General features: G+C 27.5%; 1 protein-coding gene across 1 annotated transcript in view; it reads left to right on the top strand.

The window, feature by feature from the left end:
- LOC129961713 (uncharacterized) overlaps positions 1 to 15,446 on the top strand; it is a 35,690-nt gene extending 20,244 nt beyond the window's left edge. The window contains exons 11-18 of the mRNA XM_056075255.1: positions 2,615 to 2,663; positions 4,938 to 4,959; positions 6,693 to 6,755; positions 7,371 to 7,519; positions 7,976 to 8,076; positions 10,020 to 10,132; positions 12,415 to 12,543; positions 15,185 to 15,446. Of these exons, the coding sequence (XP_055931230.1) occupies positions 2,615 to 2,663; positions 4,938 to 4,959; positions 6,693 to 6,755; positions 7,371 to 7,519; positions 7,976 to 8,076; positions 10,020 to 10,132; positions 12,415 to 12,543; positions 15,185 to 15,269 (711 nt within the window). The 3' untranslated portion in view covers positions 15,270 to 15,446. The remainder of the gene's footprint in view (positions 1 to 2,614; positions 2,664 to 4,937; positions 4,960 to 6,692; positions 6,756 to 7,370; positions 7,520 to 7,975; positions 8,077 to 10,019; positions 10,133 to 12,414; positions 12,544 to 15,184) is intronic.
- The last annotated feature ends 7,981 nt before the right edge of the window (positions 15,447 to 23,427 follow it).

Below are 23,427 nucleotides of genomic sequence, written 5' to 3'. Positions count from 1 at the left end.
TATTATTTTTAATTCTGAAGGTGACCAATTATTTTGATTAGAAAATTAAGTTCTGATGAATGTACTTTTATGAGGATAAGCTCTTTTCTTTGCATATAATCAAATTCCATTTATAATGAATCAATACCATTTATAATGAATAATAAATTTCAGATGCATTTAAACGATTCTATTTTCTATGCAAGTTGATGGTTTTTAGTGTGACCATCATAAGTGTCTTCGCAAATGTCCAAAATGATAGTTGATATCTTGCTGCATAGTAGCTTGCAATTGGACATTGATGTATTTTATTATTGAATTCTTCTCTGAAAATTTAATTTTCAGGGCAATGTTTTTTTTTTGTTTTTTTTTCTTGTATGAAGTACAGAAAAAAAAAAATTTAATATTTGTCTTTTGGATATTGATATGTTAAACTAACAAATGTATAATTCAATGACAGCTCATCCAGTAGCAGCATTTCTTGAAATTATTTTAAACACTTTTCCTCATCTTATCCTACTTGATTATTTTTCTATTTTGAGTTTGATGAACACTGAAAATTGAAGAAAAAAATTAATAAAGAAGATAGAAAATGAATCAATAAATAGAATATTCTCCAAATAATATTAGAATGCTTTAAAATTTGCTCATTGCATAATAATGGAAGGCAAAACCCATAGATTCCTGCCTCTGAATTTGATGGCTGCATTTGCTCTTTTGATTTTTTTTTTTTTTCATTAGTTGTTGGTTCTGCTGTCTTTTTTTTTTTTTTTTTAAAGTTAGAAGTCACTTTGTTAAAAGTAGTTAATAAAATATAGGGGAGAGTGGCTCACCTTGGGACGCTTTTTTTCTTTTTTTTCTCAAAATTTTTTATATTGATGAATTATTTTCAAATTTTTACCTTGTATTTGTTTAACCTTTGCCTACATTATTTAACAGCTTTTAATCTTTAATCCATTATAGAAAATTAAAAAAAAAATATTTAGTAAACTTGTACTTTGTCCCAAGGTGTACTACCTGGTGGCTCACCTTGGGACAGCTGAAAAACAGATATGAAAAGATCAATAATTGAATTACATTACACCTGAAATTGTTTATTCGAGAAAAGAAAAGTATATAAAGTGATAAATATAACCAATTAGAAATTAATATTTCCTAATTTTGTTAAGAAAGCTTTTTATTAGTTGAACACACAAAAAAATTAACAAATTTTATATTTAATTGTAATTAATTGTTGGAAATCAAATACCAAACCCAAAGAACATTCGGTACTTTGCTTTGGTTCTTTAAGTTTTAATAAAATGTCATTTGAGTTTACATAAGATTTGTCCTCTTTTTCAGGATAAATAAATGTCAATGATTGATTTAGTCGTCTCAAAAAAGATAACTCATATTCATCGCCATCAATTCTTTCCATGTGACCTATGAAAGCAACAACAGACCTTTTACCAGCAAATTTGGCAACAACAAAATCACCAACATTTAATTTTTTTTCATCCGTAGTTTCATCTAAACTGTACACATCATCATCACTGTCATCATTACATAAATCACTAATCACTGGCTTTCTTCCAGTTGTATTACTTCCTACCAATTCTGAGAGTATAAAATCTTCATCTTCACTACTGCTACTAATGATCAACTGAAGCTGTTTTTTAATCCTTTTTTTCGCTTTCATATTCATACATTCTTTCTCTTTTACTTGAGTGTTCTTTTCATTATTAGTGATAGCATCTTCAATTGCTTTTTTTTCAGGAGAGTCCGTATATATAGCTGATCTTCCTCTTTTTCTTCCTCGGTTACTTGCCTTTTGAGGTGCTGCCTCTTGATAAAACTTTTGCAGCAGCTTTCTGAATATTGTTACCACGAACTGTTTCGTTTTTCTGGTATTCTTTATTTCTAATCCTTGCCATTGTTAAGCCTAATGAGTTCCTAAAAGTAGAAATAATAACTATTAATAAACACAGATTATGTAGATTAAATAAAAAATATTTTAAATATAATATATTTTTGTAAAAATATTTGAAATAAAAGTTAGGTAGTCACATCTTGTGTCCCAAGGTGGACCACTTCCCCCTGTCCCAAGGTGGACCATTCACACACAATGAAATTTTAGAATGACATGCTGTTAGATTTAGCATCAGAACAATAATTGCACATGAGTTTTATAGAGAAAGCTTTAAATTTCATTATAGTACCTTTTATTTCAAAATATTTTCATTAAAAATCTACCTAACTACTTATCAAAGTTTTACATGAAAGTTACTAGACATGTTCTCAAAATAAAAATCTTAATAAATTCTTACCTGCTGTATCAATGGAATCAAAACACATCTGAAGATTTGACTGTGCTGCCGTCTATCTGCATTTATAAAAGCTAAGCATTAATTTAAAATCTAGGGCAAAAAATAAAGCTGTCCCGAGGTGTACTGTGTCCCAAGGTGAGCCGCTCTCCCCTATATCAGGAATTTTCTAAGATGTAGCTCAAATAGTTATTAGAAAAACTTTTGTACTATTTAAAAATAAAATTTTTCTTTAAAAGTTGAATATTATCACAATGTATTTTTTGTAGCATGCTTGTTTCTGAATTGACAAACCATCTATCATTTAGCTCGAATAATTATTTCTGTTACAGGATATAACTGTACATGTCAATGAAAGTGAATCTTCAAAGGAAACTGGTGGTAAGTTGATAAAAATGAATATCATTTTGAAATTTTTATAAGCTCTAATGGGCCATTAAAAAATGTCAAAAGTAAAGAGCAAAAAGAATTTATTACTAAAAGTTTTGTACAAACATTGTTATTTTTCTGCATAATTGTCATGAAGATTGAAGCAATTTTTATATCAATAAGTCAGGTTTTCAAATCCTTCGAAAAACATGGCCACATGGATGCGAGATGAACCTTAACACTCCTTTGAAGTTTCTTATTAGTCTGAAAGTCTTTTGATTTTTCTCTTAAAGAATATGTTGCAAAAGTGAATAAAAATTCACTCTTCAAAATTGCAATTTTGGTATGCTGGTTACTTGGGATTTTGGCATTCTCCTTTACTTTTAACCATGTGATCAACTAATTGAACAAGATTTTCTATTGTAACAGATTTATGTCCTTATCCCACTTTATGATGAACATGGTTTAGAGCTGAGTAGTTCTCAATTCTTCCCTGAATTGAAGAACTGGTTAGGAGGCCATAGCTTCCAGACTAATTAGGAGCTTCAAAAGAATGTTGAAGCCACACTACTAGCAGCAGTGTTTTTTGAAAAGAGAATCAGGGACTTAATTCTCCAGTATGACAAATGCCTGAATCTGTATGCCGATTATGTCAAAGAGTAACTATATTTCTACATTTGATAATAAATCCAGTTTGTCCTTTTTATGACTCATTAAGGCTTGAGAGTATAAATGGTCTTCATACTTCTTAACAAATATGCTATTAACATATTAATTTCCTATTTTTAATATGGAATGTAATTATTTTCCAACAGTTTTTAAATTAAGTTTTATTAAATTTTATTTAATTGACCTAATCTAATATTTATCTAATTATAATCTATATCTAATATTTAGTAATGTATATTCATATGTTTTCCTTTATAAATCTTCTGCATTTAAATATTAAATACATTTTCTGTGTATATTTCGAATTTATTCGAATTTTTAAAAAAATTCTGAACTTAAAAAAATAAACATATATTACAATTTATTTTCTGTTTAATATTCTTGCACTATTTAAATCATAAATTTTGTTAAAGTACTTAATATATCATGCATACTAATCATTTGCAGTTTGTAACTTTTAATTTATGGCCATTTGATATTCTCTCAGTATTTCCTCAGCTTATCAATATGAACAGTATCTTGATGCAGCTGAGTTTCCCTGCTAATTATTTTCCCTGCTGGCATATTGTACCTCTTCCCCCTCTCTCTTTAACACTGTAAGGTTAGTTTTCCTACTCAGCTGAATTTTATCTAATCCTGTCCTGGAATTAAGGCCTAGGAATTCTTCAGCATTCACAAAAAATAAAGTTATATGCTGAAAAACTATAAGGAAATTACTGAAACTGATGCGTTGATAGATTATTATTTCAAATGATTGGGCATTCATTACTATCAATAGTGATTAAGTCAGATTCATATCTCATATTTTCTAACTTCTTTAACATTAAAAAAATAATGTTCTTTGTTAAAAATTTCTTCTGTAAGTGATAGGTGACTGTGCTTATTAACATTTGTTGAAATCTGTTTTCATTTCACTAAAAGAAAAAGCTATTATATAAATAGTGCTTTAACTCGGAGATGGCAAGCATATTACAAAATGTATGAAATGGTTAAATTGCAGCTAGAAAATTGCTCAGAGATGAATCTTGAAAGAGATGCACAATTTCTTTAGATATCATTAAATGTATCTTTCCAAATTTTGTTACATTTTGGCATTATTGATGTATTCTTGTAAAGATGTTCTTTTAAATTGTGTTAATTTCCCTCTATTATTGCCTTTGTGTCAATTGGTTCTTGTGCATTTTCTTTCCCAATAACATTTCTGGCAAGTTCATTTTGATGTATTTACTCTCTGTAAATGTCTGTGCTGTGCTAATAATTTTGGGAGAACTTGTATTACTTAATTACATTTTAAAAAGCATCCTAAAATAGGAAGAGACACTTAAGGAATAAAAAGAAAGTTACCTGTTTTCATTGCAAGAAAACATTAAAATTATTACTCATGTTTTTTAAAAAATTAAATTATTCTGTAAATAAAAACATAAAAAAAATTCCTTTAGTGTCTTTTACTTGCAATTAATATTTTGTAGTCAGATATAAGCATATTTTATCTTTGCATGCTTATGTATATAATTTGATGTTATACATTATCTTTTAAAGCATAAAAAGATAGTATGTTGTGCAAACTTTTATGAAAAACTAATGCAAATATTTTATATAAAATTCTTTCATTTTCAGATATGTCTATAAATGGCTGTTGGTAAGTGATTAATTAGTATTATTATTTCATTCCTATAAATAAATTTTACTGTAGATTCTGTGTTTTTTATTATGTTGACTAATGCCCATACTGAGGTTTATTATTAATTTTTTATTTCACTTTAAGAAACACACGCTCATACTCGTATAAAAAACAATCCACCGAAGAATTTTTTTAAATTGTGTAAAATTATAGTAGTTATAATTTTGCACAATAAATAATTAATTGAATAAGTTTTTAGTGATTTTGATATAATAAGATAGTGAATCTATTACAGTATAAATTTCCTAAGAAGGGTATGTTTAAATTTAATGAATTGATGGCAGAAAATTATTTATATCTCTTAGGAATATTAATGAGAAAATTAAATTCACATTCTGATACAGCAAATTAACATAAGCATTAATATTAAATTATCAAAAATTTTTTAACAAATTTGACGTGCATTCTCTATGAGGCAATTCTGCAACAAAGTTCACCAGCCTCATAAAGCCCCTGGACCGATTAAAAAAAAAAAAATTCTTATAAAAGTCTGAGACCTTGAGATAACCCCTAAGAGGTGATCTTTCTCCCCACGGATTTTCATTTTCGAAAAAAATATGTATATATATATTTTATTGTGCATTCTTTGTGTTCAGCTTTAAATCTAGGTATTCTGTTAAAATTGGTGTCATCCTGCCAGAAACTTTTTAAAGTAGCATTATTCCTCAATTGGTAGCATAATGACTTTATCTGCTATAAATTTCTAAATTATAAAGATAGTGAAGGGTTGCTATAGTATCTTATAATCCACACGGGCTATTCTAACACCTTTTTTTCTGGCCAATTAGGCCGACTCACTCTGTGTAGATTACGTCCAAATAAGAATATTTGGTGTTAGAAATTTAATGTACATATATATTTAGGATATATACGTACATTTTAAAGAAAGCTGTCAATTTGACGTACTGATTTATATATGGTATTCAGTTCTCAATAAGGTTGGATGTTTTTTTTTTTTTTTTTAAAAAAACTTTATGGAGAAATAAAGATTAAAAACTAGAAAATGATAATCTGAAATAACTTTTGTTTAAAATGCTTTTCACAGTGTTTAAAAGAAGAAAAAAAATAAAGAACAGTGTTGTGTAAAGCTAAAATGAATATAATTAGATACAAAAAATTCTAAACATTCGTGATATAAAAATCAAAATATGTTACAGATGTAATTATATAAATGTGCTACCATTTATTAAATGCTTTTCTATTTTTTTTTTTTCTGTTTGTGCCTTGCACTTTTATTATACTTGTTTCTAACTGCAGATTTTTCATAAAAAATCTTTTTTCTTTTTAATACACAGGTAAAAGTAATGTTAAAAAACTCTTGTATATATTATAACCTTATGTCTATTTGATATCTTACAATCAGTGTGTTTGTGCATACATGCATGGTGGGAAATGTATAATATATTTCTTTTAGAAAAGGTTTTTATTGAAAAAAAAAAAAAATGTGTCAATCAATGCTGCTTAAATTCTTGTTAATTGTTGGAAAAAAAATCTTCATTCTTTTCAATGCTATAAACTTTTACATATTTTCTGAATTTTTTATACTTTTGTTATTTAAAACAATTTACAGTTATTTTATTTCCAATGATGGGTCATTTTAAATTGCTGAATCTTTTCTTACATATAGTAATTGCTTTATTTGTATAAATGTAATTGTTATCTACTTACAATATTTTATTTTTTAATAACAGCAGTTCTGTTCCACTGCAAGATCTTGATTCTTTAAGAAATAAATTTGAAGAAGCATCAAAAGGGTAATTTTTTCTTTTAAAATTAAATTAGACTTTTGATTACTTTATATGTATATTCAAGATTTATATGCATCTTTTTACTTATTATGAAACAGATTTTGTTGTCCCTCTTTGGAACGACTTAATTTTCTTGTATGTAATAATTCTACAATATTTTTTAATATTTTAAGCACTTTTTGTATAAATTTATTTCATCATTCAGTCAATTATATTTATATTCTTATGTTTATGATTGGCACTGTTCTTTATTTGTGTATTCTAACTTTTTCTATTCTAAGCTTCTGTCATGCTGTGTTATGATAAAATAACTTAAATTAAATTACATTATTGTACATGAAATTATGATAATTGTGATGAAAGTATTTCTTTTCTTTTAAAAAGCTTTCATTTAGAACATCAAATTTATTTTCGTAAAATATCATTGAAATATCATTTAAAAGTTTCTAATGAAAGCAAAAACTGTTAAAAATATCTAATTCAATTTATCTACTACTTAAAGATATTATAAGTAATAAAATTACATTCATATCAAATTTATTATATGCATGTTTGTGGCTGAAAAATGTTTTGTATTCTGATTTTTTCCTTTTTCCCCAACGTTTTTTTAATTTTATTTAGCACTCACTGGAAACTTGAATCATTAAACAAAGATGAGATTGTCTTTAAATTGAATTGGGGAGTTTGGCTTTACAGATGTGTGATTTTAATTCATGTTAGCGGCACAAATGTAAATGAATCGACTATAACTTTGACACCTTGTTTTAATGGTATGGCTCTTTTTTCTTTCTATCTGATTGTATAAAAATAAATACTTTATTCATATTTTTTATAGCTTTTGCTTTTTTTGCATCTATATGCCAAAACTATATACAGAAGAGCATGATATTTTGATTATTTCAATATTTTTGTTTTGATTTTTATTCAAAATAATTTTTTAACATTTGTTTGATATTAGCTGATTTTATGACAGGAATCAATTACTTGAAATTGCTGTTTCTTCTTCCAAAATAGCATTATATAATTAAATCCATTTATAATAAAAATTATTTATCATGATAAGAATGTGTAATTACCTCTGTGTATGAATTTTCAGGATAAATTTGACTGTTGTTTCTGATGTCTTGAAAAAAATTCTTGTATTGTTAATTTTCTGGATAATTTTATTTCAGTTTCAAATAATACAAAATTCTCCTCATTATTTTAAATTTATTCACCATTTATAGATCCCGATGATGAATATGAAACTCTTGGCTATAAGTTTTTCCAATTTCTTGCAAAAGATGAAATTGTTTCTTTTTCTTTATTCAGTGATAGTATAATTGAGGTAAGTACTGAATTTTTTTAATAATTTATTTATCTTTTGAATTTTTTAAATCAATAAGTGCAAATTAATCAAATTCTTCTAATAACTTATGTACAAAATATTACAGTGGACTTGTTAAATTAATGATTATAGCTTTACATACAATTGTATAGTAGAACTTTGACGTTAGTAATTTTTTGTTCAATATTAGCTACTTGGCTGCATTGTCTATATGTTTTATGTATTATGAATTAAAATAGTTAAAACGTATAATAGTCGCTCATGAATGCTTGGTGCACTATAATGTGCTCAATAAACTTGTAGATGAACCAAAATTTTAGTACATTCTTAAGAGGTGTTATCTAAACAAATTCTTAAAAAACCTAAACAGTTGAATAGTTAATAAGGAAAAATCTAGAAAAGCATCTTGATTTAAAATAGAGGGTGGCTATAATTAAAGTTGTACTTTGAAATGGTCATAAAAGGAAAACTATACTGCACCAATTGTTATCAAACTTGGTTAATGGTTTAAAGGAGGTCATAGGAATTTCTCTCTCTCCCCCCCCCCCCAAATAAAGGTTTCATAAACTCGCCACCAGGTGGGAAATGGCGCTGTATACAATATTATTAAACAAAATAGGACATGGAGACATCAGTTTAAAATGTGTTTAATATTTTCTGAAACCTGTTACAAAGCAATGTTCAGTGTGGCTTTCTCCATTTTCTGAAAGCAAGTTAAATTGCATACTCAACTGTAGCTCTTAGCATATCAGGAGGAATCTTATGCACATGTCACTGTATCACATCTTTCAGTTCCGCCAAATTATTTAGAATAGTACCATAAACAGTGCATTTAAGGTAAAACACATTGAACCTGTTTTGTAACGCATTTCAGAAATGATGAAAGACATTTTTAACCGGTGTCTTCATGTCCTATTTTGCATAACAATATTGATACAGTGCCATTTCACTGTATTGTTGTTTCACCTGGTGGTGAGTTTCTGACCCCCCCCCCCTTGTTGCATAGGCACTTCAATTCAAATTGCATTTTATTTATTCTTAATTTTTGCTTTGTTTTCATTTTGAGTAAATTTTTATCTTGCAATTAAATTATTAATAAAGAAGCTGTGAATCAAGAAGATTAAAATGCTGTGATATAAAATTCTTAATAGAGGGAGTCCAATAATTTTTTTTTTGAATTATTTTTGTAATATATTTCTTATAATTATATTATTCAATATGGCTTGATAAAAGAAATAAATGAATTATCTAGACTTTATAAAAAATGTAATTGTTATTTACTACAGCTGCTTTCTTATTTAGTGTCTGTTTCCTGCATGTATCAGTGCTTTTACAATATAGTTTAAATGATCAATAAATTTCTTTCAGGGTTTTCTAAAACTGTTTCAAAAGATTTAAAAGAAACTGTATCAGACTTGTAGTAATCCTTTAACGTTACAGAGTGTTGGAAATGATTAATGTTTATAACTGATTGGTTATTGAAATTGAAATACATCCTGAATTCATACCTTTTTAAAAACTTTGTTACAATTTGTAAATATAAGTTACTAATTATTCTATGCTTTATTACATTAGATTAAAATTTATATCTGGCATGGTTTTCCCTGTAATAGTAAATTTTATATAAAAATACCATTAAAACATTTTCTTTTTATGATGTTTTTATTTTTTTTTTAGGCCAGAGTACTTATATAATTTTATTTTATTAAATTGCCAGAGTTTAAAAACAGTTTGGCCAGCTTTATCAGAGATATTCAGGAAAATGTGTAAACCCAAATGTGTCCAAATACTTTTCATCATGTAGTGTTTAATTGAAAATATCCAATACGTGTACATAAAAAATGAAGATTCAATAATTGCATTTAGATTGAAATTGATTGGTCATGAATATGTAAATTAATAATATAACATACAGAATGTAACTATTTAAATATTTCTTTTAGAAACTTGCAGAATATTCAAATATTGCTGAAAGAGTGGAAACTTTAATGCGAGACATAATGCATGTGTCAATAGCTGAAATCTATAAAATTTCAGATGATTTAGACCCTTTAGAGTAAGTAGAATACTTTGTTTTTGTTAGTTTTTCCCTTTAATAATTAAATTGATTATATTATTTTATTTATTATAATGGATTGATTATATTTGATAATTATTAACAGTATTTTAAATTTAGCTTTTATGTGTTAATTTATAAATTTTAAATATAAACTAACGCAATTTATATTTAAAATTTTTGTTGATTAAATGATTGAAAAAGTTGCTTAACTATAATAACAAACTTCGTAAAAAATTATAAAAAGTAGTTGGATGAGAAAACTGAAACAAAAAAAATGTTTTATAAAACTAGTTGGTGTGTCCTAAATTACAAACCCATTAAATGCCCTAAACTTTCCCGCATATAATTTTAAAAAGATGTTTTTTCAAAGAGTGTCTTATATAGTATTGATGTACAATTCTTATAAAATATTGACATTTGGCATGAATTTCTCATTTTTACTGAATCTGTCATTGATCCTTTGCAACTTTTTTGGCAATTAATCTTTGGCATACGATTAAAAGTATCCAAAAGAATTTGTGTTTCAGACGCATGTTTTCGAATCGATTTAAATTAAAATTTGACACTAGACTACTAAATAGTCATAGAACCTCATACTAAGTTTCATATATTTAAATCATTGCATTTTTGAATTTTTGCATTTATATGCTTCTAAAAGTACAGATCAAAAGATGGTCGATTGCTAGTTGGGTTTGTCTAAAAATTTAAAAGGTGTCTAAACTATAGATGATAATTCTGCATATTGAACATTTCCAAAAATGTGTTTTTTGAACTCAGAGAGGTTTAAAGTGTGGAGATTCATCAAAATCTAGAGTTAAAATTTTTTGACGATTACTATACTGTATATATAGTATGTATATGATAAAGTAAAAGACATTGAGATAATATGTTTTTAATTTATGGTTAAAAAGTTCCTTTACAAAAGACTAAAAAAAACTTGAGTTTTGCATGCATTTACAAATCAATGTTTATAATTTTCTATTATTTTTTTTATAAGGTATGTATATCAGATGTATCCTGAATTTCTAAATATACTTGCATAAAAACATAATTTTTCTCTTGATTTTCTTGAAAACAAGTTAAAAAAAATCCCGTTGAAATGTTGTTTCTAAATTAATAATATTTAAACTGAGATATCAGCTTATGTTCATTGTAATTTAAAATTTGGAGCCACTTTATCATGTTATTTTTCAATTTGATGATAATATTTTAATATATATAAAACAAATATCAAAAATGAATCTATTATGTCATTCCTATCTCTTTTTACTAATCAATTTTTTTGAGTAATATGTTATAGATAAATATATTTTCATTCATTTGTTATGACTGTCATCAATATTTGTATTCAGTATTATTTAACCTTATCTACTGTATATTTTATACTGTTCTAAATGAATAAAATGAAACTAACTGGATCCTGACCAATATTTGATTAAGTGTTGATACTATTATTATATTTTAGAATTCATGAAATTTTTATTTTTGAAATTCTGTTAGTATTTTTTAAATTCATATATTTGGAAACTAAGCATATGAGAAATAACAATTTTTAAAATCAAATCTAACAAGAAAGAATGACTCCTCCCCTCCCACTAAGCTACTGTTATATACCCACTGTTTATACTACATGGATTTTAACTACAAAAAAATTAAATTATTTTTCACATACTATTAAGAGAATATTTTGCTTTAAATATGCAGAAGATAAATTGAGATCATTGTGAAAATGTTAGATACATCTGAAAAAGGTCAGAATTTTTTTTATAAAACCTGCAAATGTCAGAAAAATGTCGTAGAAAATCAAATGGTAGAAATAATGGCCACATTGATAGGGATACTCTTTAATGACTACCTGAAATAAAATAATTTATGCTGAGAACGTGCTAAGAAATAGTAGTTTTTATTTTCAAGTGCTTTAATTGTGCTTACTGCATAAAGACGTTTTTTTTAAACCATAAATTCTTGGCATTTAATTATAAGCCTTTTAAATTCTAGTCTCTAAGATAATTTCTGGATGTAAACTATTGGAATTGTTACAAAATCCAGAATTTTCTATTATGTATCAAAATAATCAATTGTCAGTTGTGTATTAAAAGATATGGTTGCAGGTACGCTTTTTTTTTTATGACAATAAAAATTTGTAAATCCACATTGGTTTGATTTTTTTTTTAATATTATTAATTCTATTGCACTATCAGGTTTGTTACTTAGTTAAAACTGTCTTTACAGTGTTTTTTCTTTAAGTGTGGTGTTAAACTGTTTCAAATATTTTATAGGTTATGTGTAGAAATATTAAATGACAATCATATGTCACATCTTCTCATCACATTTCATGTAAACTTACGAACATATCCAATGGAAAGGATTATTCCCGAAGTGAAGCATATAAGACATAAGGATATCACGTAAGTTTATATTTATATATATATGTATATTTCTTACTGAAAAACTTGTAAGTAAACTAAATAAAAGATTAATCATTAATTTCATAAAAGTAGAATAAGAACTGGCTTTAACTGAAAAAAAATCATTATAAATTAAGATGTATGTTTCACATAATAATTCGCTCAGCATTCACAAAATGTTATCATCAAGACAATATTATACTGCTGTGACTAAAAACGTAAGAAAATTCCTTAAAACTCCAAGAATTCCAATTTATTTGCCAATATTTGTTTATTTCTAGAATGATTGCAATGTATTTTTGCTTAAGTTTATTCCATTCCTTGAAGCATTTATTAAATTATTTCATTAAATCCCTCTTGGAGTTAAGAATTTTTCCTTTTGTTACATCAGTACACTAATAATTGTCTGTCATATTGCTTTTTAAACAAAGGCAATAAAGATCAGTTATGTGGTGAATTTAGTAGTTTAGAAGGCATATTTGTGGAATATTTAGTGAAAGATTCATGAACAAAAAAACTATTGTAAAAAGATGGATTATCATAAATATGAAATCCAGTGAATATATTATTATAATTGAAAACACTTTGATAATATTTTTATTATCATCTTGATCATTTCGTAGAAACTTGTGATATCAAACACTGTAGCAATCTTAGAAAAGAGTTGTTAATAGTTTTAATGTGATGATATTAATCTTTTTTCAATCCTCTTTCATATTTTGTGCATCATTCATTTGATTGTTGAATTGTTTGTGTGTAAAATTCAAGTATCTATATTTCATCATTAGTTATGATGATGTTTAAGGTGAACTTTGATTTTAGAAAGCATCCCCTTGGACTCTTGAAAAAATTAATCTTTCAAAATTATGAAGCCATTTTCAAGCACCTTTAAAGTGATTAATTTTGAAAAAAGATTCTTAAAAAGCGATTAATTTTCTCAAGAAGTGCAAGGACAGCATTTTAGGCGTTTTGTTTCCCCGCACATTAAATCCGATAGTTTGAAAGTATAGTTGTAAGGGCTTGTTTATCAGTTATATCAAGAAGGAAAACCAAGAAAGGGGAAGAATTTGGACTAGGTATCCAGGGAGAAATAGATCCAGGGGTGTCAACACATTTAAAAATAATGCTCATCAGGCTTCTTTTACACTCTGTCTTTATTCAACAATGTGCATTGCCATTTATTGAAATATTGGAATGTTATCAGGAAGAAGCAGTACAAAATATGTACTGTGCCATACTTGTTGAATCTCAAAAAAAAAAAAAAAAAAAAAAAAAAAATTTAAAAAATAATTTTTTAAACACTAAAAAAAATAATAATGCTTGAGAGGCTGAAGAATTTATTTCTGTTATGCCTAGTAAGTGTATGTTTAATCTTTTATGTGTTGTAAAAGAAGAATAAGTAGATCAGCCAATCAATGGAAAGCAGAAATACAGCAGGATGGATTTGGTGCTTCAAAAGGATACATGCATTGTTCATGATAAAATCTACTATACAAACACTTACAGAAAAGCCTCTTTAGTACGTTACACATTCAATCATCATTCTTTTTAGCATGTTGTTTGGTAGCAAACCATTGAATAGCTTTAGATTGATTTTTAATGTATTATACTAAAATGTAATTATTTGCAGTGTCTAATAACATTAGTCGATTGTTTAATATCTAATGTGATATTTTTACTTGAAGTCATAATGAGTGATCAATGATCATGATTTATTTCATGGTGTACTTTTTAAATGACCCCATCCATTTGAAAATTATTATTTGTTGCACCAGTCTTGCTAAATTTTAGTTTTTACCAAGGAACAAAAATTGCTGCTTCTGGTGCTTAAAATTTTTAACAAAATAAAAAATGTTTTTCAAAAGTTTTATTTTTTAAGAGAATAGATATTATAATTTTATAATGATTTTTCTTTTTATAACACTTAAAGAAATTTTGCTCCCAATGAAATCTCTCTTTACATATAAAAGTTTGATCTAATGAGAGAGCAATGCACAACTTAAACCACTGAAGTTAGGAGCACAAAATTTTAATTTAAAGTTTAAAAAGTAAAAATAGAAATTTCACGTGTTTTCATCATAACATCAAAGCAGATGTCGACAAATGTTCTATAATACATTGTATATTATCAATTATATATTATGTATTAATTTATCTGCATGCATAAAATTTTGTTTCGTCTTAAATTCGACCTCAAAAACTCTTAACTTCTCAGTTGCCATAGCTTTCCATTTATTGTCTTAATCATGGTAACTTTAATTGTTTTAAAGCATTCTTTAATTAAGTTGTTGTGTTGGACAAATGAGGTCTTTCTAAACTATCAAAATACCATAAACTCACTTTTTTGTTCTCTTTTTACTTCAAATTTTTAGCGGAAGAGTTCTGCCACATTTATCTCTAATGATCATGATTTTGACTCTATGGCAGTAAAAAAAAAAAAAAAAAAAAAAAAAAAACTGAATTTGGGTGTTTATCAATGATTGCAATTTCTTTCAACACTGTTTAGCACAGAATTGTATTGAACCATATTCTAAACTACATATGTGCATAGACATGTATTTTGAATATATTTTTTAAAAACAATTTTCACATTTACATTTGTAATTTTATATGATATTTAAATAACTGCCTTGTTTTTCAGAAAAGAAGTACAAGAAGCCATCACAAATGTTGAACCCGGTGAAGATTATCTTTGGAAAATGGTTAAACTGGCCAATAAACTTTGATGTTTCAGCCTTTCATATTGTATATATTAAAAATCGCATTTTATATAATCATTATGAATTTTGTGTATTGTTTGAAAAATGAGACCTGGCTGTAGTATAGTTTTATATTATTATTGTCAAGAATTATTTTTTTTATTCTGGATCTGTATATTTTTTTTAGTGTTGTTTGCACTTTTTTTGTATCATGCTTCTTTTTGAGTCATTAAATGGTTGACTCTCATTTTAAAATTTATGTTCAAATTTATTTTTATCAAATCTATTTATTTCATTTATTTATTTGACTCTCACCTCCTTTTGCTTATTAAAATTAGGAGAAAAATCTCCTTTTGCTTATTTAAATTGTTAGGGATGGTTTTATTTATTTATGTAAAACCACATGAATTAATTTTTAATAGTGATTTCAGAAGTTGTGCTTTTCCACCACTATATTTTGTTGAGCATATGTTAGTTTTATATCAGTATCATTTAATAAATTCTCAGTAGTAATTTATTTAAATATTTTTACTGCAAGAATTTTTTGCACATAAAATTTTTTCACAATATATAAGAAAAATGTATGTTTAATTCACTGGGGAGTTCAAAAGTGCATAAACTGAATGGTTCAAGGTTTCAAAAAATAAAAGTAAACCAAAATGCTCATAGCACTCCAATGTTACTTGTGGGTAGGGCTGTGCCGATTTTGATTTCTTGAAAAAAATTCAATTCTCCTGGTGGCTGAATTGTTTGCTGAGCTCCTTTCAAAACTAGTTTGAGTGCTCGATCGGTCTTGATCGAACTTCCATTACTTATCGAATTTGTTATTAATATATGTTGTATTTTCGATACTTATTGAATATTTGGAAATTTCGAGATTTTGATAGTGATCGAATTTGCATAACTATTGAGAATCAGACGTGGCAATGTTTTACAAATGTTTTATTTCAAGGCATTGTTTTGCATATTGGTAGAAAATATGAATTCTTTTCTTTTCTTTTTAATCTCCATGCTTTTCTCTAGCATGAGCTTTTATATTTCTAAAAGTGTAAATTTTTTCTTGTTTTATATATTTAAAAAAATGCACTTTTCCAATTTCTTTATGTATTTTTTTATTATAATATATTATTTTTTATTTAAGATAAAGATTATTTTTAATGGATAACTTTTTTATTACTTCAATTTATTCCATTTTATGGAATTGGGTTATATGTTGTGCTTTTTTCAAATTTTTTTATGCAGATTAAAAGAGTTTTAATTTCTTTAATTTTTTATTTTCAAATACACAGCATTGTGAATTGATTTAAAAATTCCTGCTTTCAATTGAAAGAAATATATGGCTATAAATAAATAATGATATCACAATATATTGAAAAATATTGATATGTATTGGACAATATATCCTGATGATGAAGAGCGGTCATCACCAAATCCTATTTGTAATTCATTATTTGTTACTCTTACTCAGAGTATCAAAAAACGTTTTATGTTCCATAAAATTTAACAGACTTGCCAAAGAAAATTAAAAATTTTTTTACCTTTCCAATTGAATTCTTTACAAAAGAAATCAATTGAAATTTTGCTCTATTTGGTTTTTAAAGCAAGCAAACAACTCCTACAAGGACCGAAATCTATCAAAAATTGAAATACGAGATTTTCTTTTAGTTTCTCCATGTTTCAAATTTCATTGACATAGTAATACAAAGGAATTTTTTACATTCATGTTTTTGCCATATTACATTTCCGTCTCTGTCAGAAGTTAAATTCTAACAATATATACTCATAAAGTATGTGGTTCCATACAAAAATTGTCAACCTCTATCACACTTTCAATAAAATCCCTTTAATGAAAAGTAGTAGAATTGCTTGACTCAAAGAAGCACCATGTTAAAGGAATTCAATTTAAGAGTTAAAATGAAATAAATTATTGATATAAATCAAATTTTGCACCGAATGTGTTTACATATATATGAACACAAAAACTCAAAACCTGAATGAGCTGAAAAATTTTATTTTGTTATACTTACATCACATTTATAGAAACATTAAATTTGGGATCAATTTGGGAGATAGGCATACATGTTATTCAATTCAAAATATAAATTTGAATAACTCCACTATACATCAAGATTAACGCAAAACATGTTGGGAGAATGCCGAGGGAAAACATTTAATGTCATAGATTTTTTGATGAACCTTTGTGAACTAAAGCTTTAACAATTTTCAACTAAAAAGTGCTCTCCTTTTTATTTTCTCTTATACATAGTATAGAGAAAGTCAACAAAAAAATCGATCTCGAGATTTTGAATCTCCACATTTTAGGCATTTCTGAGTTGAAAAACACATTTTTGGAAAATCTACAAATCTCTTTATCTGTAACAAAGATAACTCAAAGAAGTTTTGAGGTAGACATATGAAATTTGGTAGACAAACCTAAAATCAAATTTGTAGATTTCTGTCTTAATTTTGAGTAAAATTCATTCCGAAATGTCTGTTTGTACGGCTGCTCGAATATAAGTTAAAATGAAAAGAGCTGGAGGGATAAAGTTCTGTATATAAATGTAATACCTGTATTGTAGGCACCTATCAAATTATGAGCGAAATACAATTAGGGGTTGACCGTCTGTCTGTATGTACTTTCAAAAGCATATAAAAGCGATAACTCGGAATGCAATGACTTAAATATATCAAATTTGGTATATAATTTTTGAATTTTAAGTGCGGTTTTGGGTCAGATTTTTGTTTCAATCGACTGGGAAGAAAGCGCTTGAAACCCAAACTCGATTTTTGGATATTTTTGACTATATGCCGGGAATTAATTGCAAAACTACTCGACGAGGATCACACGACAGATTCAGCGAAAATGCTAAATCTAAGCCAAAAATTAATACTTTGTAATAATTCTATGTCAATAGCATGCAAGGCCCTCACTTGTATAACATTTTTGTTAGAGAATATGCGAGAAAGTTTTCGAAAGACCACTCCCGATGGTTTCAATCTGCAAGCAAATCATGATTTAACACTAGATTTTATAACAGTATTTTATAACAATAATATAACAATTATTTATTCAGTAAGTTCCGTTACTCTACGATTGTTATGAAGCTGCTTTTTTGTATCAAGCAATACAACAAAGAAATTTCAATAATAAAAAATAATACTGTGATGTTATATTGCTGAAATTCATTCCTTGTTGCGCTGATAAAAAGAGGTGTTATCTGTTTGGCTTTAATAAAGTTAGGTAAAAAAAGATTTCTATCAGCGATTTCCAAGCACCATTTAATTTGAGATGTCCACAGAAGATTTATATGAAGAACCGACAAAGGCGTGAACCAACAAAGGCCCATATAAGGACCACGGCCTTATTGAAGAAACGCTTCGGATACACAAATCCAAAGATACTGTGCGAACGCTCATTTGGTTTGATCAGACGCTTCACCCATCCTTAGAAAGAATAAGCAGTGGCCATTAAGTTCCTTTACTTAGACGAGATGAATGATGGAGAGAGGAAACTGGATAAGGCTCAGGCATGAAAACATCGTGCCCCTCCAAAGATTCACCAAGTTCCCTATATTAAATATCGCCTGCTTCGAAATACAAGTCTGTCCCTGCCATCTCTTGAGTGCAGTGCGTAAAAAGATTACCTCGAAAGCCCCGAATCTCTAAAACAGCTAAAGACTTGGCTTCATCAGATTTTCTGTGGACTCGATTTCCTGCACTATAAGCAGCTGCCATAAAATCAGACAATGTGCGAATATCGCCAAGGGCATCGAAAGCAATGCTTAGTGACTTTACGTTCCTGAACAGGGCGACATCGTGCATTGGAAAGTAAGAAATGCTCCTTGCGAATAAATTAAAATAAATTGTTTAAGGTTATATTCAGCTTGATGATCAAAATATTTTAATGATTATTTCCTCGAACCTCATATGGTTTAATTTAAAGCTATTGAAATTATTTTTGGAACATTGACTGATTTTCTAAATTATGTAACTGTGAGATTTTAATAGGGATTTCCATCACATGTCAAATCATAAGCAAGGGAAAAACAGGGATCTTGTTGTGGAATTTGTTTATAACAGCAATATTTTATCCCTTCTCTCGGAGTGTGGGAACGCGTCGACGTTTAACCGATTCAGCAATTGTACAAAGCTTCTGTTGAACGAATTAGATTGAAAAAGTGGAATGGGATCAGGAAATAAGAGAATATTTTAGAATGAAGTTAATATGGGCTAAATTGAGAAAAAATTAAATTAAGTTTAAATTAGATTTTAAAATATCATTACATATATATTTTCATATATATATATAATATAATGTGTTTTTTTTTCCCTTTTTTTATTCTACATATTAATTCTACAGTTAAAACGAATTTCACCAAATTTCTTACTTCATAAAATAAAATTGACATCAAAATATTTATAAATTTAACTAGTATTTTAAGTGTAAAGTTAATTTTAAGTAAGAACATCTGTATTCATAGCATTGTGCTTTCAGACGAAATTTCCATCGCATTTGAAACTTTAGGTGGTTAATCGTATTATGGATTCCATGATGGGAAGCACCAAGTCGTTCTATCTACCATGCCACCTATTACATCTCTACAACCACGGCTTAAGATTCTTCATACGTTTAACCAAGTTTAAAATGCGGCGGAAATTTCGTCTGAAATCACAATGCTAAAAATGCGGATAATCTCTATGCATGTGCAAGATCTTGACGCTTAAAAAAAAATATTTTAAACTGATTTTAACATATGGCGTTGTTGTTGTTTCTAATGGCACTTGTCGTAAACAAGCCCACTGATTTTAGAAGACAGCGAGTTAAAGCTAAGGGTGCGTCTTTTGTTTTTTTTACAGCAACGCCATCTAGGGCCAAGAGTACGACTTAGCTACACACACGTCACAACCCTTTTTATGGGGCGAACTTCATTCATTGTTTTTATTCACTCATCCACAGATCGTAGTTTAGACCTGAATCAGAGAACGATCACCTTTGAACCAGTAAATAATTAAAAATTAATTATTTAAAAAAACTAACCAGTTTCGCCAATCAGCTGTTCGCCCATCCTATTAACATTATTAGAACAGTCTTCAATCAGCTTTCATGGATTAAATCCTATGAAATTGTTATTTGAAACTTGAAAGCGCGAAACTCAGAGAGTTTTTTTTTTAAAGTTAAAAGGAATAATTTCTGCCCACTCCGATTTGGAACGTTAAAAGCATTACAAACCTGATAAAAGCTCTCTGTTAGGAAGATGAGATAGTGCAATCACAATCAACAAGGACCGAGGGTTCGAAATCATTTTTTGTTGAATACTTTTATTTTTTAACATTTGCTTGGCGCAGCATGGCACAATATGGCCCTTGCGCCACTAAATACCATAAACAACAACAACAACATTTTTTGTTGAAAATGAATGGAATTTGTATTGTTTAAACTTTAACCTTTAGAGCTGAATTTCAATGCTTAAATTATAAGACATTTTGTTCAGTCAACTTGATGCTGTTTTAAGAGATGAGTTCTAACTTGTAAGATTTCGTTCTTTTTCGGAATAAGTATAAAAAATACACTTTTTATAAAATTTATTAATGAAATGGTTCAGTGAATTAAATGGAAATTCTATCTAATTAATAATCATTCTTCGTTAAGTTAAAATATTGGACATATTAAAGAATTAATTGTTCTTTAATAAGCTCAGAGAAATTTTTTCTGAAGACTACATCCCAAATTTTATCCATCTAGCTCAAAGCGTTTGAGTTACCAGTTCACAGACAGACATAATAACAAAAATACGGTTTTTGAACTGAAAGATGTTTAAAATGTATAGATTCGTCAAAATTTCTGATTCAAACATTTTGACGATTACAATATTTTCTCAATAATTCATGTACAAGGAATTAAAGTAGGATAACAATTCTCTTTGCTAAAATCAACCTCAATCAACAGCTCGAAATAAAATTATCGTAACTTGTCACAACAAGATAAGAAAATATAACGAAAACTAAGATCAAATGACTTAAATAAATTATCAGAGATCGTATATAAAATTTAATTAGTTACGTTAGAATACTTGCAATTTTTTTTGCACCTATCAAATAATTTTCGGCATTATTTTTTGGATACAGTGTGTCAAGTAAGGATAATTAAAATATTTCACACAAAAAATTCTTTTAGAATTCATATGATGAATGAATATTGACAATTTTAACTTAATCTTTGTGTCTTTAGTATGTTTCACTACTGACGCATTCGAATCTCATAATTAAAAGTAGGTAAATGTTTCACTTTCAGCTTTGCCAATCGTGCATCACAAAAGCATTTCGTAACAACTTCATACCTTCAATTTGTCTCACTTGGAGACGTTTTAATGAAATAAAACAAAAATTTAATGGTGAGAAGTTTGAAATATTTGGCGAAAAAGAAAGATGCAAAATTAAAAAAAGAAATTGGCATATTCTCTTGAACAGGGTTACCGGCATTTTATCGAAGTTCTGAAAATTCAGATTGTGCCTTATTTCTAATTTGAAAGCTATTGTATGATTGTTGCTTATTCTCTCTCGCTAAATCTTCAAAATGGTTTATTCTACAAATGTGAGTACAATTTATTTTATTTACTCTTTCTAAATTTTAAAGTGCTTTTAAATTAGGTTTTGTTTCTCGTTTCGAATTGACAAAATTATAATCAATTCGTAGTAAGACTGTGTGTTATAAGATGGATTATTTTATGAACATTCATTGTGATTTTTATATAAGCAAAATATGTATTATTTAACAAGAATTATTTTATTCAGAACACATTTTTTTATGGGTTTCGGCTTGCCTTTTCAAAATTTTATTTAATTTGTATAATTTATCAATAGATATTGTATCAAAATCAGCCTATGTTACCACCAATGACTAAGTATATAAATGGTAGTTATTTTACGAAAATTGCAGCACTAATTTTATATTGTGTAGAAGCAATTTAGATTCAAAATACTGGTTTGGAATCAATGTACGCAGCCCTGAATTTACTTTTTTTAGCGTAAAGTTTTGAATTTCGATAAAACTTAGAGACTGCTCCGAATGTTTTTGAGAGACAGTTGCTGATGGGCGTTTTCTTATTAAAAGGTCTAGCCTTCGGAATCGTTTTGTTTTCAATAATCTTTTGAAAGCTTGAAATTTTTTTCCTCTTTAATTCGAAATTTTCATTTGAAAAATAGTGACATTTTGTCCTAACTTTACTAGATTTTTATTATTGTCATTTCAATAAATTTACTGCAATGATTTATGCCAATGATTCGGATCATTTGTCTAATAAGATGCCCAGCCCATGTTACTTTTTAAATTGAAGAAGTAAATTAGATTGTAGATATGAACTAATTAGGTAGGTGCGAAACGTGAACAAATCCTGCGGCAACCACCGTGTCGATACTTTTTTGTAACTTTTAATTGCATATTAATTTTTTTATCTTATTTAATAATTTATGCTGCTTTTTTATTTTAAACAATTTTTCAGATAAAAAATATTTTTAACTAATTAAAACGCATGGGTTTATTCATCTTGAATGAAAAAAGGGCCTAAGTGAAGATTAGTGTGCACCAGCCGATTGTCGCCAATATTGCAACCCATCGGATCCCACTTATAGCAACCGTACTGCTGTTTTGTTTACTACTTTTTGCAATGGTTGAGTTGTACTTAAACTACAATTAAATTATGAAAAATGTTAAATTAAAAATATTAAAAAAATATCGATTAAAGATTTTACTTTTGTTCTTTATTATAAAGAAATTTAAGCTTATAATTAAAAGTTATTTTCTTCTTTCTTTTTTTAATGTGAATACGAACAGAAAATATTTATTCTTTTGCAATTTTTAATTGTCAGTATTTGCTTTAAAAAAATCGTCTGCATTCTCACTTTCAAAGACAGCTGCAAATGGAATTCTTCGCAGTTCTCATAATTCTTTTGGTGTTATAACGGTTGGTTCCCTTCATAATTTGTTATGTCGGGATTATTTCGAACCTGTAGAATGGATGAAGAGCGAGTTAAATATGCATACATATATATTTTACGAGTTAATGAAATTAGGAAAGGATGCTTGTTTGAAATTTTGTATTGAGAATGGTTTGATATCGAACCGGCAGAATGGATGGAAGGTGAGTGGAATATATTCTTTTACAAGTTGATGAAGGTGGGGAAAGTA

The sequence above is a fragment of the Argiope bruennichi genome, chromosome 2 (genome assembly GCF_947563725.1).
Source record: "Argiope bruennichi chromosome 2, qqArgBrue1.1, whole genome shotgun sequence".
NCBI lineage: Eukaryota > Metazoa > Arthropoda > Arachnida > Araneae > Araneidae > Argiope > Argiope bruennichi.
The sequence above is the reverse complement of the archived record's forward strand: the minus strand, read 5'-3'. Positions and strand labels throughout refer to the sequence as shown.